Source organism: Aythya fuligula, chromosome 15 (genome assembly GCF_009819795.1).
Source record: "Aythya fuligula isolate bAytFul2 chromosome 15, bAytFul2.pri, whole genome shotgun sequence".
Taxonomy (NCBI): Eukaryota; Metazoa; Chordata; class Aves; order Anseriformes; family Anatidae; genus Aythya; species Aythya fuligula.
This window is the reverse complement of record NC_045573.1, coordinates 16,981,046-16,999,125: the sequence shown is the minus strand read 5'-3', so window position 1 is coordinate 16,999,125 and position 18,080 is coordinate 16,981,046. Positions and strand designations below refer to the sequence as shown.

Below are 18,080 nucleotides of genomic sequence, written 5' to 3'. Positions count from 1 at the left end.
TTTTCATGCCATAATGTTCCTTGCTACTAGAAACAGATTAAACTAGAGCAGGAATGGTAAATTCTACAACAGCAGTTTCTTATTGTATGTAGATAAACAAAAAAAAAAATGTAGCCCTCTCCTTCAAACAGAGTTTCACTTGGACAATTCCCTACAGCAAGAGGAGGTCTATAAACACAAAGCAGAACTTTGTTCTCTTCTTTCCTATAAAGGCCAAACTGCTAAAAATATTACAAAAACCCTTTCCCTCCTTATTACTCCCCCAGTCCAAAGCAAGATCCATTGCTTGATGCACAACCAGGTCTAAGACAATCTTACAGCAACAGTCCTAGTGTGTTTTCATGCAAATGTTTCCTGAATGGAAATATTTAAGCACTACTTCTTTGGCCACCATATGTACAGACTCCTTCAGTCTGTGCAACTGCAGGTAACTTACGCTGTCTGAAAACATGACGTTTTCTGACCCAATAGCTGAAAATAACAGCCCTTGATAAAAGAGAATCCAGGAGGGACTCTTTGCAGTCCATACAGAAGTGACATTTAACAAAAGAACTTGTCAACTTGCGAGTCAAGAGGCGATGGCAGACAGATTTCCTGGGAAGCTAAAGAACAAGCTCATAAAGGCTCAAGATGTTCTCTAGTGCTGTCAAAATGTAAATATTTATTTCAAACTGCAGTAACTGCACATGGTAGAATAGGACATAAAATTGCATCATATAGGACTGGATGCAGAACTTTCCTAAAATATATCTAGACAACAGCTTGTGTCAGCCTCCAAACTTCTGTGTTTATGACTATATGAAATACAAGGTCACCTTTTTCCAGGGGCACTCTCCTCACTCAGTAAAATGACCAGAACTCAGAATGGCTAAACATTCAAAAGAAACTCATCTGCATGGCCCTAGAACTTGGAGTGCCCATAACCCTGCTCGTTTTGCTTGCACAAGATTATTAAGCTTCTTCCTCAAAGGCCACACTGAAACTCAATAGTTTTTTAAAGTTTTTAAAGTGCCATAAAAATGTGAAACGACTGAATCACTTGGAAGACATGAATAAAGATACACCTAAATAAGTATTATTTCTTCGACAGTTCACCCAGCTTAAGAGTTTCCCACTCCCTTTCTCTCCTGCCCCCATATAACACTTTTAGTTGCATTTGATGAACCATCTATGGTTCAGTTGTTCTGGTAAGCAGATCACCATGAAAATAGATCATTTCTTGCTGTAATTTATTTTAAGAGAGTACTGAAACTCAACCCACAACCAGTTACCAAAGTAACTGGTGGGATAGCAAACAACATTTGCATGACTGGCTGCTGTGCAGGACAGCTGAGCTGAAAATTGAAATTGAAATCTGCCCTCTTGCTGAAGATGGGGGAATCCCAAAATAGATTTCGCTTGTGCTAAATCTTTGTGCATTACACAAATATTAATTTTTCACAGTTGCAAGCACAAATACAGTTATTTTTGTCCTACACCTATGTCAACACGAAATGGCAGTTCATTACATTTTACCAATTTTGAGCTGAGGGAAAGATGTCAAGCCTAAAGTAGTTCCATTTTTGGTAGGGATTTAAGACAAGAATAGCTAGATATTTTTATAGCACACTGTCATTTCAGAGGAAACTGTCACTGATTTCACTTCCAGGTGATTGAACTCTATAGATCCAGCTCAAGCCCCAAAACACTACCTAGAAATTGGCAGCTTTTTCTGACCACCGTAAGAACTATTTACAGTCATTACACAGAAGTCTAAAAACTTACTGACTTTTAACACTGAAGGAATCAAACTATCCAAGCTGATAATCAATTTCTCTTCAGAAGATCACAGAACAAAATCACAGAATTGTTTATGTTGGAAACGACCTTCAATATCAGCAAGTCCAAACGCCAACCCAACCTTTCGAATCCCATTGCTACATCACATTCCTTAATGCCATGCCCCACATCTCTTAAATACCTCCAAGGATGGATGATTATATAAGAACTGGGATTCTAGAGGCATATCCTGGGTAGGGTGGATCCCTATTTGTTGCAGTTATTTTACGTCAGTAATTTAAAAGAGAAAAATTTACTCTAAGTAAGCACACCATGCCCATCTCCACATAGGTAATTTCTGAACGAAAAAAGTCCCATGCTGCTTATGAAAGCAGCATTCTAATCCTGCTCTGTTTTCAGAACTTTTTTTTTTTGCCAAGTTTTTGCAAGCATCAAATGCATGTTTAACTTTTTATTTTCAATGTCACATAATTTACTTCCTAAAAGCTGTAATTCTGAGGTCAGATCAGAATCAAGATAATAGTTTCTGGAAAAGTACAGTGTAGAGGCTCCCTGCATAAGGTACAAGAAACAAAAGGAACAAAAAAGACAAAACTTTGCCAACAGCAGAGTGAAATTAAGAATCAGAAAAGCATTTAAAAGTTTCATATACAAGGGATAATTATGTGTAAATGCACCAATCCTAAGGCATTCATCATGATTTTACATTTAGAGTTTGCACTAGCAAAAATGTTGAATAATACTAGGGAACAGAATGGAAAAAGCAATCAACAATACAACAATTGCAAGCAGTTGTTTCTGAGAACCTCTGTTTAGGTTTGACAGATTTTTCAGCAATGCCGTTATCCTTCTCTTCCTGTGTCCATTCAATCATTTCCCATAAAAGACACTTTGAAAAACTACTGAGTTTCAGTGTGGTCTTTCAGGAAGAATTTTAATAATAATCTTGTGGCAGACAAACAAGCAGCAAAACAAGTTAGTTCAAAAGACTTTGGTATTTTAGTACTATTTTAGAAACACTGCTTGCTTTCTTCAAATCATTTTGGAAGAGTTTAGCTGATAATTTCATATAAATTCCAGATTCACAGCACCCCTTACTCAGAATTATTCCCTTGCTGTAGCATCATGCATAATTGGAAAGGTGAAAAATAAAGCATGACTGTCATTCCATTGTGTTTTATAGCAAGTTAATGCTCATCACTTCTTTAGCACTCAAGGCAGAATAGACATCCCTTTTTCGTGTTTCCTTGGCTTACACCGACTCCCACATAAGGCTGTCTTAGAGAGTTTTCTTGGTATTTGCACGTATTCATCTTCAAATTCTCCAAAGAAAAAAACACATATACGTTGCATTTTTTTGTGTGTATATATTAGCCATAGCTACTTATAAACAGGATTTTGAACAGTTTGTAACGCTGGAATTTACATTATGACACCACTGTAATATAAACATACAGGGATATATTAATAGTAAATATAAGGAGTCAGGACTGCCGATCATGATTTCAAATTCCAGAATAATGAAATACTTAAATATTGCTGTCCAGCTGATTAGGGTAATACTATTATTATTTTGACAATATATTAATTGTAGTATATTTGTTAAAATAGCAAAATCACTCATAAAATATGTGGATAAATAAGTAAAAATCTATAATTAAAACTATCAAGAAAGCGTATGGATTCACAAAAATATAGTAGTTTTCAACCTTGCATTCTTCATCGCTGTTCTAAAGAACAGCTTCCTGTGTATGCAATACCCAGGTGGTTATTGTATTAGACTTCACTCTAAGTCAACATTTTGAACTCTGCACTGAACTGCAGAGCATTTCCATGATTCAGTTCGCTTAATGTGAATATAAACAGGAGGGAAATGCTTTCAGCTGGTATACACAAATAAGATGAAGCTTCATAAAAATTCCATACATAAGAATTTAAATCGTTACAGCGAGTAAGAGTCAGTGAGCTCTCGAGTTCAGGTGGCAGCACACCTACCCATGTTAACATTTTACATCATTAGAACAGGACAAGCATACTCAGCTATATAATATAGAACACTTTTTAAAATAAAGGCATGTGCCAACCAGTAAGCAAGGTGTGAGGGGTGAATAATCAGAGGGAAGTATGCCTTCAATTTGAGTTTTGCCAATATCTCATGAGGGCATTCTGGATATTTTGCTGTAATCTGTCCAAATTTATCAAATTTTGTTTCTTTTATAAGCTACATAACGTTTTATTTCTTGCAGCACTCCTGTTCTTGAAGTACAAAGCTTCCAATGATCAGTTTGTGAGATAGAAGAGTTCCTTACTTTGTTCATTACAGGAAAGGAAAACACTAATGTCCAAGTACAAGTATCTCAACACAGGACGATGGGAAAAGGATACAGCAAAAATGAACACCCATTACAAAAAATTAAGATGAAACATGTCAAGAAATCACTGAATTTGCTAATGGGAAAATATTCAATTTTTTTTTTTCTTTTAAAAAAGAACAATACAACTGCTGATGAGGGATTTTAAGTATGCTTGTAGAAGGTAATTGAGGGGAGGGAAAGGTAAGTCTTAATCACTCAAAATACTGTAAATGGAAACCATTGACCAAGAACAAATATTCTAACCAGGAAATTCTTCCAGGAAAAATCTGCAGAAGAAAGGTGAGCAGAATTAATCATGGCTACAGGAATTAAAACAATACCCAAGAGCTTCCAGAGGTGCCTTTGTCACTACTTTATGACTTCCAGTTGTAATAAAGCTTAGTTACAAACACAACTATTTCCTTTCCGATAGTCATGATTCTGCTCCAACAGAACTTGCTATTTATGACTAAGGTATTACTGTAAAGATGCACCTTCCCAGTTCCTTGCAGAAGATCTTATTTCCCTAATCACAACATTTCACAAGACAGTGTTTCCTTCATAAGCTATGTATCAACAGTCACCCTTTTGCTATGTTCTATGTAACAGCAAATTTCACACCAAACACCAGAATACTTCTGGTATTGCAATACTCTCCACCTTTACAAAGTGCTGTTCTGCCTCAGAAAAATGATGCACTTCAGTCTGAAGAGATTGTTTAAATCTAAGAAATCCACTTACAGCCTCATAGAGCTGAAGAATAACTATTAACAGTAAGAAGTTTTTCCATTAGGAAAAAAATATACAAAACAAATTGGTTACATGGAGCTCAATTGCCAGTAGCCACCGATACTTTAACCAGCATTAAAAAAAATGATAAAATGACATTCTTAGTCTCCCCATTTTGCCATGCAATGACAATACATGATGACTGTAGCTTTATTCACAATCCTTCTCATCAATTCAGTGTACTTAAGCAACTAGTTTCTAGAACAGTCATCAGGACTTGATTCTCTGCCCCAGCTGATACGCCTTGCCAGAACATCCTCACCACGAGTGATACTTCACTGAGACATTTATTTTAGCTGTCCCTTAATGTACAAAGGAACTCATTGGTTAAGTATGCCACAATTTCTTCCATCAAACTCTGAGAAATGGCAATAACTGCTGTAGTTCAAATGGCATACTGTTAAGATGAAAAGTTAATGAGTTAATTCAAAAAGCACATCAGCACTGTAATACAAGAGCCCAGAATTCTCAGTCTCTCTCAGAATATGGGGAGATATTATAAAGTGCTGATTTTTACTAAAATTAATCCTTGTAAATAGTAGATTTCCCAAACTGTAAATGGGAAAGATTCTGTTTCCACTCCTGTTTATCAAAAAAAAAAAAAAAAAAACTAGCACTTCTGCATATTTAACTCAGTGTCAATAGTATCTTCAATTCCTTGCACATGAATAGTAATTCGTATTAAATAAATCATGTTTGCTGTATCTTGTGTAATCTTAGTGCTGTCAAATTACCCTATTAGCCACTTCTGCTTGAATACCTCTGTACAGAAGTGATTTTGTTCCAGATCATTCTGATGATAGGAAGAATAGCATTTAGCTCATACCTCAAATCTGATGACCAGACAACGTAAGTAGATAGAAAAAAAAGGAAGTAGAGTTGGGTCATTTAAAGCAGCAGCCATAACTAAATATCAAACTTGGGATGGTTCACAGAATATTAATCAGAAAAAAACAAGCTGAGGTGATAAACAGTTAGCTCCCATTATTCTCGTAAAGGAATTATTAGTACAAAGGAATTTAAAAAATGGGAAACAAAAGCAACTACATCCCAGAATCCTGCTGCATGGGACACTTGAAACATCTCACACTAGTTCTCACGTTGAACTCCTTTGTTCCGTTTTGTTTACTGCTGTCACCTGGCTGCGCTTTGCTGAAAGCAAGGGCTGCTGCTGCTCCTTCAGATGGGGCTGGCTCCATCCCACAGGTCACGTAAGGTATCTGCCAGCCCCATGCAGGTGCCTTGTATATCTCAAGACATATTAACAGGCACTAAAACATAACTAATGAACCCACTTGCCTTGATGCAATAGACCACATTTCCAGCAAACCAACAAAAAGCAATACATCTGTCCCTTTGAAAAAAATTGAAAAAATTTAAAAAATTAAATAGTGACATAAAATGTTTCTAAAATGTTTCCATTCATTAGAAAATTAGAATTATTCAGAATCCAGTCCAGATGTTCCAAACTTCAGTTTAGTACTGAAGTAAAATACCCCAATCTGATGTTCCTGTGGTGGTTGTGGTTGATGACAAACGTGGAAGGGTTGATCAGTCCTATAACACAGTTCCAAAATAACTTGTATACAGCATTCAAATGTGCTGAGCAATTCATAAAATTAGTAAGAAGTGCAGATGCTCATCACCTGTGATCAAAAGAATCTGTTTCCTTAATGTGGATGGATACAGTGATTAAATTCTGAAGGGTTATAAACATGTCAAGAATGCCTTCCTATTAATTAAAAAAAAAATAATCTATGATCTTATGCCCACCTGTAGGGCTTGCCAAAGAAGAACATTTTTAGAGTGTATAATATGCTTCTAGTGAATTATAGGTAAAGAAAATTTTAGTTCGGCTATACATGTATATCCATATCCAAGCAATCTCAAACACTGCTTAAACAATACTTGGTATTTAAGCTTTCCTAGAACTATTTTCAGGAAGCAATGCAAACTTTACATAAACTCTCACCTACCTCCCCCCTCCTCATTTAAAGGGGGGATAAAGCTTTAAAAGGAGCCCATTTTTCTTCCTCCAGATTTTAAAACTGAAAGATAGTCATACTTTGTTTGTAACGGCTAATATTTACACTATTTTTTCTTGAACCTTTTTGCCTTGAATCTGAATATTTTCAGCATATTTTACAGTATTAACAAAGGAGAAAATAGAAAGAGACATCTATGGATTTAATTTGTTTTTTGAAAAACAGGTTCACAGCAGGAAAACAACCGTAGCTGTTAAAAATATTTAGATATGTTAATACAGGCTTTCACCACACACTGAGCATATAAATATCAGCATAGAACTTGTATTTGAAACTGATATTTGAGTTTGCCCGGAGAACAATCAATTTACTTTAAACATAAGACCTATGTTTACAGGAGACCTACCAATTCTACTTTTTTTCTTTGAAAACAATGTAATTGTTTACTTGAAGAGTGCTTCAAAAGCATCATATGAATACATAAGTAATATATGAGATGGTGACCAGCCAACTACGCTGTCTCTGAAGCACTCTAACATTCTGGCATGGGCATTAACCTAAAACAGACCCTGAAGTGTATACATAGCTATGGCTTCATGATAAAATTGATCAAGTGAAGGACTTTGCCTCTGTTCTTCTTTCATAATAACAGCCAAGCTTTTAAGGCCAGTCATTAGGGATGAGTAACAGCAATTGCATAACCCGTGATTTATAAAGGGTGTTAAGAAGGATGCACTGAGGCATGGTCTGTTATATGCCACTTTTCACCCAACTTCCACAAAACCCAGTTTTAAACTATTACCATTTCTCCCCACATCCACCCAAGTAACAGGAAGAACTTTAAAAACAGATTTTAACTTCAGACCTAAAAATTAAAAAGCAACGTCGAGCACAGTTTGACTGCAATGAGCTAACTGCATGCTCCCTGGAAAAGTACAGCACTATATATATATATATATACATGGTCTGTTCTGAAAGTAGTAGGACTGGCTTTTTCCTGGGCGAACGGGCTGGTGAGAGGCGGTCTGCGCGCGCAGGATCGGTGGAGGGGGATATTGGGAACGCTGGGAAAAATCGGCAGTCGGCTGTCGGCCATTGAAGAGAGCAGATCGCTTGTACTGTGAACACCTGTCAAAATGCCTCATCACGGAGAATCATGGAGCACTTACTGGAGCAGCGATACGCAATCAAATTTTGTGTAAAGCTTGATAAAATGGGCAAAGAGACTCACAACATGATTAAGGAGGCCTATGGTGATGTTGCCATGGGTAAATCGGGTGTTTTTCAGTGGCACAAGCTGTTCCGAGAAGGTAGGGAAAGAGTGGAAGAGTGGACTCCGGACGCCCTTCGACCAGCAAGACCAACAAAAATGTGTCGCAAGTGAAAAATTTACTGAACCGTGATCGCAGGATGAGTATCAGAATGATTGCTGATGACTTGAGCATTCCTCAAACCCAAGTTTTTGAGATGGTGAAAGAAAACTTAGCCATGAGGAAAGCGTGTGTGAAGTTTGTGCCGTGAGTGTTGTCAGAGGAGCAAAAGGCCAACCTGAAAGTGATCTGCCAGGATCTTCTTCATCATGTGAATGAGGAGCCCGACTTTTTAGACAATGTAGTGACCGATGACAAGACGTGGGTGTTTGAATACGACCCGGAGAGTAAGCGGCAGAGCACGGAATGGCACACCCCTGCTTCCCCATGCCCCAAGAAAGCAAGAATGAGCAAATCCAAGCAAAAGTCCATGCTCATTTGCTTTTTTGATCAACATGGAGTCATCCACAAAGAGTTTGTACCACCTGGACAAACAGTTAATGCATTTTTTTACGTGGAAGTCCTCACAAGACTGCAAAAACGTATTGCTCGTGTCCACCCAGCCATCGTCAACAATTGGCAGCTGCACCATGACAACGTGCCGAGCCACACAGAGTTCCGCGTAGTGGAGTATCTTGCCCAGCACAAGGTGGCAACGCAGCCTCAGGCCCCCTACAGCCCCGACTTGGCCCCACCAGACTTTTTTCTATTCCCGAGAATAAAATCGACACTCAAGGGGAAGCATCACGCATCAGTAGAGGTGCTTCAAGAGGCTGTGACGAGGGAGCTAAACAGAATTCTGGTCCAGGCGTTCCTGGAGGCATACGAAAACTGGAAAACTCGTTGGCAGCAGTGTGTAGGTGCAGAAGGGTGCTACTTTGAAAAATTCTAATCGTTTATTCTATTCTCATGAATAATTTTTATTTATTTATTTTTTTAAATGAGTCCTACTACTTTCAGAACAGACCATGTACATGTGTATGTACAGCACTACGTGCCATATGACACAGAAAATGTACCAGAGAGCACTGAAATAAGTGGTCTTAGAACTTTAAAAATCATTGAGAAGGGAAGTTTAGAGAATTCAATTAGTTACACTAAAATTCTCCAAACTGAGTGCCATTTGCAGGAGGAATTAAAACAATAATGTTGACAATTTCTTAGATCACTCTAGCTGCAAAGCTTTGACAGGTAACACTGTCCTACTCAAAAGAGATGATTAGTTTTCTAAAATTATTGCCAAAAACTCTCCTTTAAATCCACAAAAAAAAACAAATACACCATCACCAGGGAAAGCTTAACCTTTTTCTTACAAAGTATAATCAAATCAACTTTCTACTGCTGTTGCGTTTCTCATATACTATACGAGCTTTGCAAAAGTCAAACATCACTGAAAGTTGTAGCATTAAGAAACGAAAAAAGGAAGCTTGTACCTTAACTGAATTATAAAACTTTTCTCTTAAAGTAAAAATAATTCCGGGCCTGATTAAGGGATAAATATGAACGAATTCAAAGCAAAATCATGTGGAACTGGGAATCCTCATTCATTCATCAGCAAAATTGAGATGGTAGGGGTATTTGATATGCATTTTGTAATCGGATGTAAAACAATATATTAGCACATCTGTATGTTACTACTGGCTGCTACAAAATGCCTTCCAAAAATGTGGGATTTGAAAAACTTCATGTTGTTTGAGTGATTTGTCATAGCTGTTACCAAACGAAAGATTCAAAATACTTTTTTCTCTGGATTTGTATGTGCATACTTTGAAAATCTTCAGTTCCTGGAGATCAAAGTAAGTATACAACTGTTTGAATCAACTGGCCTGTTGTCTCCCCACTCTCTCCCCTCCCCCCCCCAAATCAGCAGATGATGTCACTTGTTATGACTACACTCCTCTTACAGAAGGTTGATTCTGTAAAGCTGGCATCTTTCCAACCACACCTTTTCCATGAAAGTCTGAAGTCAAACAAGGAAATACATTCCCATCATACATGATGAACTCGACTTTTGAGATATACGACCAGCAATCTGAAAGCTTTTGATTTCTCTTCTCCATGCTCAGCACTCAGGCAAGTTGATCTCCGAGTCAGACATAAGGCACTAGAACATCTATTTTCTAAGTAGAGGATTTGGATTTTTTGATCTGTGAATCACATTAAAAGAGAAATGCTGAGTTTTGTCAAATGACTGGCAGCTAGTAGTAACAAGATTACGTTAATTTGTACTAATAGAGCAAAATTAAGCAGTTTCAAAGCGATACAACTTCAAAATGACTCAATCCCAAAGGAGAAAACTTCACCATCTGAATTAATAGCTTCTCAGAGATCAATTTTTGAAATAGAAAATAGGGAATTAAAACAGAAAAAAAAAAAAAAAAAACAAAAAAAACAGGACTGACTTAGAATCATCCCTTTAATCCCAATTCCAAGCTAATGTTTTAAGAGTAGTTGTGGCCCTTTTCTGTCTTGTTAGCTCTGAAGTAGATGAAGCAATGCACAGTATCCAAGCTGTCTTTACAGACTGGTGAGAAACTGCTGATAACTTTAAGATGGACCTATGCACAACTGACAGATATGTTGCATAAATACTGAGTATTAGAAACATGATGATTCAAACTAATTCAGTTTGTAAATGATGACAAAGCATTAAGGCACTTCCAGTGTATTTGGAGAAGCTGCCATGGATATATTGCTCACAACACACCTGGAATACACACCCAGCTACTACTTGTCCTCCTAAGGCTAATTTTTTCCCAAAAGTCTCATTCTGGAGTTGTATGTTTAGTTCAGCTCTTGCAAATACAAATTACAAAATCTGTTGTAAGGGCAGTCTGAAAAAAAAAAAAAAAGCAATTTTAGTATTTTCCAAACTTCTCCATGACTGAATAAAATTGAGCATCTTGGAAATCTGGAAGTTATTTGTCTTGTTCATGTTCACTAAATTTTCACAGAATTTAACAGAATTTTCTAGGTTGGAAGAGACCTCAAGATCATCGAGTCCAACCTCTGACCTAACGCTAACAGTCCCCACTAAACCATTTCCCTAAGCTCTACATCTAAACGTCTTTTAAAGACCTCCAGGGATGGTGACTCCACCACTTCCCTGGGCAGCCTGTTCCAATGCCTCACAACCCTTTCAGTAAAGAAGTTCTTCCTAACATCTAACCTAAAACTCCCCTGGCACAACTTAAGCCCATTCCCCCTCGTCCTGTCACCAGGCACGTGGGAGAACACACCAACCCCCACCTTGCTACAGCCTCCCTTGAGGTACCTGTAGAGAGCGATAAGGTCGCCCCTGAGCCTCCTCTTCTCCAGGCTGAACAAGCCCAGCTCCCTCAGCCGCTCCTCGTAGGACTTGTTCTCCAGGCCCCTCACCAGCTTCGTCGCCCTTCTCTGAACCCGCTCAAGCACCTCCATGTCCTTCTTGTAGCGAGGGGCCCAAAACTGAACACAGTACTCGAGGTGCGGCCTCACCAGAGCTGAGTACAGGGGGACGATCACCTCCCTAGCCCTGCTGGTCACACTGTTCCTGATACAAGCCAGGATGCCGTTGGCCTTCTTGGCCACCTGAGCACACTGATGGCTTATATTCAGCCGACTATCCACCATCACTCCCAGGTCCTTCTCTGCCTGGCAGCTCTCCAACCATTCCTCTCCCAGCCTGTAGCTCTGCTTGGGGTTATTGCGCCCCAGGTGCAGGACCCGGCACTTGGCCTTGTTGAACTTCATGCAGTCGACCTCAGCCCATCGGTGCAGCCTATCCAGATCCTCCTGTAGAGCTTTCCTACCCTCAAGCAGATCGACACACGCACCTAACTTGGTGTCATATGCGAACTTACTGAGGGTGCACTCGATGCCCTCGTCCAGATCATCGATGAAGATATTAAAGAGGACCGGCCCCAGCACCAAGCCCTGGGGGACGCCACTAGTGACTGGCCTCCAACTGGACTTGGCTCCATTCACCATGACTCTTTGGGCCCGGCTATCCAGCCAGTTTCTAACCCAACGAAGCGTGCGCCAGTCCAAGCCAAGAGCAGCCAGTTTCTTGAGGAGAATGCTGTGGGAGACGGTGTCAAAAGCCTTGCTGAAGTCAAGGTAGACCGCATCCACAGCCTCTCCCTCATCCACCCAGCGCGTCACTTTGTCATAGGAGGAGATCACGTTCGTCAGGCATGACCTGCCTTTCATAAAGCCATGCTGACTGGGCCTGATCGCCTGCTTCCCCTGCAAGTGCTGCATGATGACTCTCAGGAGGATCTGCTCCATGAGCTTTCCTGGCACTGAGGTCAAACTGACAGGCCTGCAGTTTCCCGGGTCTGCCCTCCGGCCCTGCTTGTAGATAAATGCTTTATCAGCTATTAAATTTAATTTTAATTAAATTTTAAATTATTTTTTTTAATTAAATTAATTTTTTTAATAAAATTTAATTAAATTTTATTAAATTAAATGCTTTATCAGCTATTGATAAATGCTTTATCAGCTATTGCAAACTTGTGACCTTTAAAGCCTCAAAATTTGAGGTTTCAAACAACTGAACATAACAGGAAGAACCACTGAATTCACATCCAATAAACAATTTGTATGTATTAATGGCTTGTATTCAAGTCATAAATTGAATATGTACCTTCCTCCGTCTACACACACGCTGCAATATCTATACACGTCTCAACAGATCTGAACAGTTACACGCCTGTGGATGTAAAGCTTTGTGGATGGAAGCACCTTCTACAGACCTATTTTTTTTTTCTTTCCAAGTACAGATGTCATCTCTACATTTTGGTAAACACCTAATATCATGGGTGCAGAAAACTTTATTGCATTTATCAACTATTCTTACAGAATCTTGATGTAAAGACTCAGGAAGCTTTCTGCTAAGACAAAGACTTCCCAGCCTTATTTAAGGTAAAATTCAAAGGTTGAACCATACTGAACCGTTTGACTGTACAACAGATCTGTTCTCAGTCCTTGCACTCAGAACACAAGTAGTCAACTATGACTAAATTGCTATTTCAGAAATAAAATAGTCAAGCTTAAAAACAAGCTTTTTAACATTGGACCAGCAGACTTTTAATAATAATATGAATTCTGAGAAAAACAAATTTAAGGCATATGATAAGGCCGTGACCATGAGTTACAAATGTGCTTGCATTCACATCTCTAAGGGAGAACTAGGACAAGGAGTCTGAGTTACGACCCCTGGCTACGCTAGTCATCCTGCAATAGACATGAGATAATCACTACTTAAGGGGTAGCTGTCAGAGCATTTCTAAACATTTGTTAATCTTTTTTAAAAAATAAGTATTGATATGATAAAAAGACAGATAAATTACAATCAAACTAATTTAAAAGGCATTTGCCACGCTTCAGGGAGAAGACCTTCCACTAAACATGTAAACAAGCTGTTTTCATTCTTTGGTATACAGTTTATAGCAAACTTTTCTTCAAAAGGAGTCTAGTTAGAACTTTCAAAGCGAGCTTCTTTGATTTATTTGAAACACATCAGGAATTTCATGGTAATTAATGCTGATCTTACCTGGAACTTTATCAACAGATGCAAAAACAGAGCGTTGCACTGTAGGATCACTGCTACCACGTCGCGCCTGATCATAAAATCTAAATGGAAGGTGTTGGGATGCAGCTGCAGAGCTGTGTCCAAAACCCATAACTTCAGTTGAAGGCTGAACAGGAAGATCCAGGAGAGCTATGTTTAATTATAAGTGATAGTTGTTGTTACTCAAAAATACATAAAAGAACAAGTAGATCAAATAAAATCAATAGCTTGCCCAGAATCTCAAGACTACACCAGACTGTTTAACTTGCTTGCATTTACCTCTTAATTGCAGTTGCAATTGCACTGGAAAAGGAGAAAAGATTTCTGGCAACTTTTTCTATCATTGTTGTTCACACCATGGTAACACTAAGCTCCAGAATACAAGTGGGCAGAAACAAGGAAACAGTCAACTCCTAGTATAGTTTGTGGAATGCAAGGAGTTTTTTAAAAAACAAACCACCACCTTCCATTTTTCACCATATGGGTAAAACCATTCATAGTTATAAGTGAACATTGCAGAAAGCAATGGACAAAGGACAAACTGCTTTAAACTGGCAAAAAAAAATGCCTTTGCAAGGCACTTCAATCTAAAATTTTAGGTATCAAAATAGACTTGTATTACACTTGTATCAGACTCTTTGCTGATTACTTGAAGTAACTCTCTTTCATTTCTTCACATGTATTTCCTCTAAACACAAAAATCTAGCTGCTGATACTCTTCTTAACATTTTAGAATGCTCGTCACTACAACACCCAAGCATTAATCATTATAATTAACACCATCATATGTGATCCCTTCCTTGGAAACTAGACACTGGTTTGCAGTTCTGTGCACATTTCTCAGTTTTCTAACATATTTTTTCTAACCTTACATCACAGGGTGACTTGCTATGACACGTAAGTTTCATTTCTCAGAATCATTTCAAAGTAACTGTTTACCTGCTATTCTCTGCATTTTCATACGCCGAGCTTGGATACGACCTTTTGCAAGACGTTGTTTTGCAATAATGCAGCGAATGTGATCAGAAAAAATAAAGGTTGCTTGAAGGATAGGAAAGGGCTTAGAATGAGGGCTTGAAGCAGGTTTATGAATTATTATGTTCAGAGCTCTACTGTCATCTTCCACTCCTGTCACCTGCATATCCTGAACAGAAAGAGAGGGCAAATAGCTAATGAAAAAAGTTAGCATTTTAAAACAGTTTCCAGGTTTTTAAAAATAACAACAATAAAAAAAAAAAACTATGCAAGTTGTACAATCCTGAAATTCAGTTCTGCAGTAAATGGCACTCCTAAAGATTAAGTAATTTTAAAATGCAATTATTTGAGCATACAGAATTTTCAGGAGACATATGTCTCTTTAGCCAATGTTAACGACAAACTTTCTAAAGTTTTTAAAATCAATTAGATAAGCACAAATAATTCTGAAGTTGCAAACTGTCACCTTCTCTACCCTTGTACGATGTTCAGAACACTGAGAAGGTTCATTACTGTGACACTGAAGGAAAACATCTGGGACTCAATCCTAATTCTATATCATTTCAGTGTTCAAATGAACATACCCCAACGTATACTGGGGAAGTTACCACATTTTTAAGTGTGCCTCCAGTTGTCTATAAAAACATCTTCAGAAAAACAAGAATAGTTTAAAGGCAGGAACATAAAAAGACTAGTAAGAGAAGAAATAGGCAAGCAGGGCACGAACCTTAAATATATAAACTAATTTTGTTATTACTATTTATCCTACATAAATAGAGATTTTCAGCTAAGAAAATACAGTGCTAAGATTAAAGCCTCTTACCTGCAAAAGGCCTGCAAACTTAACTACTCCCCAGCCAAGTCTGGCAACATCTGGCTCAACCAAGCTCATCTGGTAAATATCCACAGCCAGGAATCTTTGAACTTGACCTCCATCTTTTGTTATGACTGTACAAGCAATTAGATCACTGTTATCTGAAAGAAGGAAAAAAGTTATATAGCTACATAATTTAATGATTCTGGGTTTTGGTGGTTTTATATGAAAACAACTTGAATACAAAAATCATGGAACGGTTGAGGTTGGAAGGACCTCTAGAGTTCATCTGGTCTAACCCTGCTGCTCAAGCAGGGCCACCTAGAGAAGGCTGCCCTGAACCACGTTCAGACAGTCCTGGGTCTGGACCATATAATATATACAAGTGCAATCATCTTTACAACACAAGCTAAGAGCTACTCATAAGATGTACATTACAACACACTTCTTTCATTATCTTTTAGTATAAAAGGTCACTTCACTTCAGCGGTAAAATTGCACCATGTTGATTTCTTTTACTTAACAGAAGTCTCGAGTCTTGTTGAAAGGCCACAGATACTGTCCAACATATCTGCAGGTAATTATATCTACTTCTTGATAAACTTAGGCTCCAATCTGAGGCAAGTTCCATTTCTAGAAGCCTGAAGAGTTACTCCTCTGACTGTTGGAAGCCTTCCAACTTCAAGACTACATGGACTTTCATGGTAAATTGCACTTTTTGCCATTAGTTAAATGAGGTTATATCTTTTCCTTTACCCACCCACATTGTACATTTACACTGAATAATCATATCCTCTTTTAACCATTACAGTGAAAGCCCCTTTAAACTACAGATCTCAAAAAAGAGTTCCCTCCCTTCCTTTCCAAACCTCCTCATTGTATGCATACCAGTTCAAACCCATAGTTCTTGAGAAGTGACTAAATCCTATTTTTTACACCCAAAGTCTTCTGAGTCCCACGAATTGCACTGTCACCTCTCCTAACAGACCTTTGCTAATCTATGTTAGGTTTTTATTTCATCAAGTTGATACTTTCATTCACATATTTAATATACACAGCTCTTTCTCCTCTCTCACCTCCAACTACTACTATTTATAGCAAGCAAATTCAGATCTTAAAAAACAAAACAACTGAAGACAAAGCACTACCGTAAAATTTAATCAAAGAACAGAAAGGAAAATCATTCATTTATTAGGCAACTGTTATGGGAATCGCTTGACTTTATACAAGCCAGTGTTCTCCATTTATGTTATTGTTTCTAGTTCACAGCTGCTGCAGGGTCATATGCTATAGTCATCCTATGACGAAAACAGAAGAGAACGTGGTTAAATACATTTCCAGTGAACTCATCTGAGAATACAGTATCACTTCTGTTATTATTAACAGCAATGCTTAATTTTGCCTCATGCAAGATGAGGCTTCCAACTGTTTGGACACTTTAGTGCCAAGATTCTGGGCCCTAAATGCAGCTCTCCAAGAAAAACACAAGTCTCAGGAAATACTGCCTAGCAAGGAGAGCTCAAAGTCTTCAGCTGTCTGCAGCAAGAAAGATGTATTTTCACACAAACTATTAGCCTTGAAAGACTGTTATCTGAAGTCTTGAAGAACATAACAGCTACTTTTAGGGGACTGTCTAAATAAGACCATCTTTAGGAGATGGTCTAAATATCAGTCTAAATATCTGAGTTGCCTCAGAGCTTGATGTTTAGTGATTCCATGATTTATAGTCATCACAACTCTAGAAATCCTCGGCAGGGATCAGAAACTTATAGAAAATATTAAGCACACTGTGTATTTAGCTGGCAGTCCAAGATGAGCTTTTACTCATCTGGCAAGCTACAGATAGTTACTGTACTGCCTCCGCACTTGACATAAAGAACTTTTTCCAAAAACATGCAGCCTTTTTGGTAAGAAATTCTGCTTTACTGCTTACTGGGCTAGACTCACTGCAAAGAACTTCAGAACTTCATACAAGGTCCTTGACAAAACTATAACATACTCCCCACACTCACCCCAAGAATTTACAAAGCAATTTCAGACTTTACATATGTCCTTTGAAACAGTTATATATACCATACTCTCTGGCCCAAGTGTTTTTGACAAGCTGTTTCAACCACATTTTTGAACAGTCTAAGACTACTTTTGTTTCTCTTTACAATAAACATCTCTTCCAGAGAAGTTCAAAACTGTTCTATCGCTTATAACTGCCATCTCTAGTTTGTCCATCAGAATAAAATCTCAGTTCACGTATTAGTCCTCTTCATCAGGACTGGATACTACCAACCTTCCTAAAGAGGTGAGCACTGTTCTTCTTGAGGAGGTGAGCACTGTTCCCTTTAGGAACAGCAGGAAAGAACAAAAAGAACTGCTAAGAGTGAGTTGCCATCTGTTACTGCAAGAAATACTAACCACTTTAAAAGAAGAATTCATCTTTAAAGTGCTTCTCACCACCAGTTTCAGATAAAGAAATAGGTCTGAATGATATTACTAACGGTAAACGCATTTAAAAAAAAATGTCAC

The 18,080-nt window shown here is 38.2% G+C and overlaps 1 protein-coding gene across 1 annotated transcript in view; it reads right to left on the bottom strand.

The window, feature by feature from the left end:
• Positions 1-18,080, bottom strand: part of CLEC16A (C-type lectin domain containing 16A) — an 81,924-nt gene that overhangs the window by 14,883 nt on the left and 48,961 nt on the right. The window contains 3 exon segments of the mRNA XM_032197720.1: positions 13,754-13,921; positions 14,711-14,915; positions 15,570-15,721. Coding sequence (XP_032053611.1) covers positions 13,754-13,921; positions 14,711-14,915; positions 15,570-15,721 — 525 coding nt within the window.